Raw genomic sequence first — 6,000 nt, forward strand, 5'->3', positions numbered from 1 at the left:
GACATGCTGCTTCCTGCCACAGGCAGCTCTGCCTCCATGGCCACCAAGATCCCAGCTGAGAAATTTGGGAAATGTCAGTGTGAGACACACCATTCTGAAAGCATCCTGTACCAGATCCTTAACAAAGAGCATGGAAGTGAGACCAGGTGGCACCAGCAGCATTGCAGTCCCCACTGCTCTGCAAGAAGCAAAGGCTGCCCTTGTTTGGACAGGAGAAGAGTTGTCCTGAGAACACCAGAAGCCACATGCAGAAGAGCTTCTGAAGTGCTGCTGAAGACTTCAACTTTTATTAGAAACTTACCTTCTTTTTATCACATGCCTTGGGAGGATCAGTTTGTCCTCATACAAAAGAACTGGGCCCCTCTTTTTGTCCTGGGCATGGCACAAGAAGGAGTGGATTTTGAGCTGAGAGAGATTCCAGCCACCAGTTTATTGAAAAAAATCCTCCTCAATCAGTCTTCAACAGCTATGAATGAACTGGGCAGCTCATCAGCAGGAGCATATTTCACAGAAGTTCAGAAGATGAAGAATTTATTGTGGAAATTCTGGGACCTGGACATAAGTGCAAAAGAATATGCCTATCTTAAAGGAATTATTCTTTTTAATTCTGGTAAGTCCTCCCAGAAATTACACAAATGATTATGTGCCTAGAAAGATATTTTACATTTTTTATTTATGTATAGAAAACGTTTTGTTTTACTAATTTCTATGAATATAGTTAAAACTTCTGAAAAACCTATATTCCATGATTTAACAGTTTTTCTGCCTGATGTGGTTTATTTTGGTTCCTTGGATATATGCAGTACGTCACCTACTGTAAGCCAAAACAACATCTATCTGACAAATTTTAAGTCATAAAGAATTGTGCAACTTCAAACTGACTTCCAGTTCAAAGGTAATACAGCAGCCTCACCCTCACGTCACAGCAAGGGAGAGAGGGTACAAGGACACATGATGTGAACTTTAGAAGTATTTTAGCAAAGGCTTCTTCACTAACAAAAACACTGGAGAAAATAACCATCTGATTTTCATCAGTGAAGCAAAAGGTTGCTGTGTTGAGGTTACACAGCTTTTATGTATTTATATCCTTTATTTATATAATTTAGTATCTCTACTTTCAAAGCCTGGGACAGCAAACTAAGACTTCTGATTGCATCCTTTCACTTGTGATGCCAAGTTCAGCTCCTTAGGAAGGAAGGTTGCCTGAGTCAGCACCATGGAGTGCATAAGGCATTAAAAGCTGAGCTCTAAGTCCACTAAAGTAAATGGAAAGACTTATTGACTCCAGCCTGCTCTGGCTCAGATGCCCAGCTCCTTCCACAGCAATCGCTGCTGCTGGCTGCACTGTCAGCAGTGTGCTGTACTTGGGACTGCACCCAAGAAGGATACTTGAATGCTTCAGTTATTCTATTATATTTCTCGTGGTGGATGGCTTATAGGCTGCTCAAAGGCTGTGTGACTTTATATTTGTTTCCAATGGGATTCACATTCTGATTCTTGAGGTGTAATGTCATCCAGATTCTTGGTATGGCCTTGAGTGTCTATGCTGCAGCATCAAACCAGAAGAGTTCATTTCAGTGCAGTCTTTTTTCACAATAAAATCAGGCTAAAAGAAATCACTGTTTATATCCAGGAGGGTGATAAGAGGAGAAAGACGTCATCTGCAGCAGCTTACACAGTTTAACTAGCTGGCATTTTTATTGTCTCTGTGGGTAAAATGTAATTTTCACTTAAGGAGAAACAGCAGTAGCAGGGTTATGTTCTGGATTTGTGCCTCCTAAAGGCCTGCTGCTTCCCCAGGGTGCTGTATGAGAGAGCCAGCAGCCCTCAATGCTGTCAGCAGACACATTCCACAGTTTCAGGAATGACACTCAGCTCTTAGTTGGGATGACCCTATTCCCTGGAATATTCCTTCATGAGCTGAAGAAGGCAGCCTGGAGAACATCAGTTAAGCCTCTGTTTGAAACAGTCACCATCTAAGTCTGGGCTGAAACAGGTACTCAGGGCTTATACACAGCCCAAACCACCCTTTGCTGCAAACAAATCTGTACAGCTGTTGTTCACAACTACTACTTTCAATAGTTTTTCAACACTTTCCACCAAACTCAGAAAATGTTTTCTACATATTTGCAACACATTTTCAAACTTTTCAAGGTTTGGCTTGATGTTTGGCAAAATGCTACTATTTTTGCAGTCCTCAGTTCTAAAAGGCTTTCAGGAAGTCACCAGCAGTGACAATGGTTAACTAACTCTCTTTTGGATTATGGAGTACCTCATTAACACCCTCAATGTTTTACTTCTGTTGGGGGCACCAAAACTGACTGAAGCAATGGGGAAGGGCCAGGACCAGAGTGGTCCAGAGCTGGGTCATGAGCTGGAGTTCAACAGAACATCCAGGCATGCAACTGTAGCAGCCATCACTTGGATAGGAAGCATGACAACTATGCAAAGCTTTGCTTGTACCCTGAGTGATCTCTTGTGGCACAGACATTGTGCTTACTATCATTAGAAAAATCCCTTTGGCAAGAGGGTGGCAGGCTTTATCCTGGTAAGTTCCAGCCAGGCTTCGCCCGGTGGACTGCCGAGGCCAGGATAGTCTCAGCGGAGGCTCAGACTTGGTCCGATCTCCCAAGCCGTTCCCAGCTGCAGGCTGGGCCTGCTACAGCGGGCAGCACGATGGAATGTAGGTCCTCTTACAAGAATCATAGAGTGCTTTGGGTTGGAAGGGACCCTAAAGATCATCTAATCCAACCCCCCTGCCATTGGAAATTACACCTTCCACTAGACCAGGTTCCTCCAAGCCCCATCTAGCCTGGCCTTCTGGCCAGCCCCTGGAGCTGTGGCATTCACAACATCTCTGGGCAAGCTGTTCCAACACCTCACCACTCTGACAGTTAAGGATTTCTGCTTACACATCTGACCTAAGCCTACCTACCTTCTTTCAGTTCAAGGCCATTTCCCCTTCTCCTATCATTATAGCCCCCTGTAAAAAGCCCCTGTCCAGCTTTCTTGTAAAGCTCCTTTAGGTACTGGAAGGTCTTTCCAAAGCCTTTTCTTTTCCAGGCTGAACAACCCCAACTCTGTCAGCCTGTGTTCATAGGAGAGGTGCTCCAGCCCTCTGATCATCTTCAGGGCCCACCTCTGGAGTCATTCCAGCAGGTCCATGTCCTTCTTATGCTGAGGGCCCCAGAGCTGGAAATAACAACAGAATCTGTACAGCACCTCTGTGTGGGAGGCTCTGGCTGGGTTACTGGTTGACCACATCTGGGCTAGCAAGAACCTGCAAAGAAGAAATTGTGCAGCCCCTGAGGGGAAACCAGCACCTTGCATCAACAGAATCCAGACTCTCCAAAACATATTGGCATCCCCACTCTTCCCAGGGGAGCTTTGGCTGGGTGGCTTTCGAGCTGTCTCAGTATCTGTGGGTGAAGGGTCCAGCTGCAAGGCTTTCTCTACTTGGACCCAGGCAGTAAGTCAAAGGAAGGAGCAGGTAGGACTGTTCAGCCACACAGGAACAGCACAGAGTGAGGTGAAAACACTTTTGTGTTTTTGACAGTTGTCTGAAGAGCAATTGGGACTGCACAGTGAAGAGATGAGAGCAGTGAAAAACAGTGCTGTTATTATATCAGTGCCATACATATACATATTTATGTACACATATGTATTCAAAAATTCCATCAAGGCTGTCACAGGGCTTCTGTTAAAAAAAAGGATACTCTTAAGAGGTTCACAGTTCAGCTGGAAACATGTGTTTGACTGAATATTATTACAACATATCTCAGAACAAGAAGTGTCTCATAATATGTAAATTAAAACCAGTGTTTGGTTACATAGAAAATAAGACCAAATGGGGAAATTAAGTATATTTGAAGAGATATAAACTATTGCAATTTCATCCTGAATCCACAAAATCCCAACAATTTCCTTTCCATGAAAAATCTAACATTTGGAATCATCCTCACATCTTGCAGCTGCTGGTAATCCTGAGGGAGATGATGACTTTTGCAAACACTTAATTTCTGGCTGGCCTGGTTGCAGGTTTGGCTGAGGCTTCTTCTGCTCCGGCAGTGATGTCTAGGAAGAAGAGAGTTGCTGAAGGCTGACAACAGTCAGCCAGTTACAGACTGAAGGAAACCCAGCCAGGTTGGTTTTGCCCTGGTACAGGGCACCAGGCAAGAATGCTCAACTTCCCACACTGAAATGAATGATCCTGTGTGAAACACACCTGGTGTGAGCTATTCAGATCCTATTCCGGGAAGGTATGGGGTCAGTCACTGTAAAAGTTGCCAAATAGTGTGTTCTACCCTCTGTCCAGACTGCAACAGTTCTAGGAGAGAAAAGACATCCTTAGAGAGTGAGGACAGGAGGTAACAGATTGCTTAGAGCTACATGGCAAGGCAATCCCTCCAGAGGCAAAGGATGAACACAGGGTGTTCTTAGCACTGAGTTCTGGCACCCACAAACACCCTCAGTGAGCCAGCAGGTCACATGCTGTGGGAGGTATGTGATTGAGGCTCAAGACCATGACTCCATAGGGCAAAGGCCTCTCCTTCAGGCACTCCTCGTGCTGAGGCACTCCTCTTGCTCTTTTTAGACTGTAATTGAAAATACCTAGATAGTATGGTGAACCTCAGTGCCCCAGCTTAGTCTAGTAAGCTGAGGCAACAATAGGATGGAGATGGGGCTGGGTGTACTGGAAACCTACATCTTCAGGCTGTGAGCCTGCTCGCTGCTCCAAACCTGTCCTAGGGTGAGGTTATGATGCTTGTATCCCCAATCGTGTGTTCTGTTGGTGCTGGACACCAAGAGTTTACATCTTGTGGCTGCAGCAGCTATCCCCAGCACCGGAGGAAGTAACAACAGAGCGACCACTTCCAGGAAAGACTTTCTGAATTTGTCATCCTTTTCAGATCGGTGAAAGTGTTGTCATCTGGTATTGTTCATTTTGTGTGCTGGGGGTATTGTGCTTGTTAAATAAACAGGTTCTTTCCACTTCTCTCCGAGGAATCCTTCCCGAACTGGTGGGGGAAAGGGGCTGTGTGGGTTTGTTTTCTGGGGGAGCCCCCTTTGGAGGTTTTCTCCCAGATTTGCCCTAATCCAGGACAAAACCATCATCTCCATGTCCTGCTGTTACCTAGGTAGGGTAGATTAGAGCTGGAATATTTCCACCTGCCCAGATTATTATCACCATCATTTGGTGGCTAGACAATACTACAAAACTTCTTCTCCATTTGTACTGAGTCAAAATTACCTGCTGTTACCATTTCAAAGCTGGATTTTAATGTAATGGGCTAGATTCCAATGTGATTACAATGCTGCCGAATGCTCATTCAAATTATTGAGCTACACATACCTTCTTTTCCAAAAAATATGTTTAGGAAGTGTTTTTTTTTTTTTTCTATGGAGAAAGTAGTGCTATAAGCCAGAAATCCAGACACCCATCATTACAAAAGGCACAGAAAAGAAATGTTTACTCAGGATTTGTTATTTTACTTTTTGTTTTGACAGACTGTTGTGTCCTGAAATGTCTCCCTTATGTACAATCACTGCAACAGGAAGCTCAGAAAGCCCTGATGGAGTTTATATCAACAATGTTTCATGGAAGCCTCAGCAGGTTTTCTTCGATTTTTCAGCTAATCACATCTCTTCGAGACATTGATGCAGATGCTATTGAAGAGCTCTTCTTCAGGCCCATCCTAGGAGAGGCCACCCTAAATGCACTACTTCTAGAAACCCTATATATCAAGCCAGACTGGCTTTGAAAGCAAATGACACCTGAGCAGTAAAATATTTCATTTTGAAGGGATGAGAGAATATTTGAAGGGATGAGCTAAATAAACACGTTTCAAGCAAATCATGGATAAATATTTGTAAGCCATATATGCTTCAACAATGAAGTAATTTTGTAACATTTTAGAATTAAAAGCAGAGAAAATTAAGCATTTCATGATACTCTGTGCTTTAAAAAACGCTTAGTCTAAGTATTTAAAGATTGTCTAG

The 6,000-nt window shown here is 43.8% G+C and overlaps 1 protein-coding gene across 1 annotated transcript; it reads left to right on the plus strand.

The window, feature by feature from the left end:
- Positions 1–3: 3 nt before the first annotated feature.
- On the plus strand, positions 4–5,762 carry LOC121360545 (nuclear receptor subfamily 0 group B member 2-like). Its single transcript, XM_041480449.1, has 2 exons — positions 4–610; positions 5,509–5,762. Exons 1-2 carry the CDS (start codon positions 4–6, stop codon positions 5,760–5,762), a joined length of 861 nt encoding a protein of 286 aa, XP_041336383.1.
- The last annotated feature ends 238 nt before the right edge of the window (positions 5,763–6,000 follow it).

The sequence above is a fragment of the Pyrgilauda ruficollis genome, unplaced genomic scaffold (assembly GCF_017590135.1).
Source record: "Pyrgilauda ruficollis isolate IOZ18807 unplaced genomic scaffold, ASM1759013v1 scaffold51, whole genome shotgun sequence".
NCBI lineage: Eukaryota > Metazoa > Chordata > Aves > Passeriformes > Passeridae > Pyrgilauda > Pyrgilauda ruficollis.

Coding starts and splice junctions, on each gene's coding strand:
- LOC121360545 (XM_041480449.1), top strand. CDS start 4: ATGCTGCTTCCTGCCACAGGCAGCTCTGCCTCCATGGCCACCAAGATC. Junction 611..5,508: donor AATTATTCTTTTTAATTCTG/GTAAGTCCTCCC, acceptor TTGTTTTGACAG/ACTGTTGTGTCCTGAAATGT.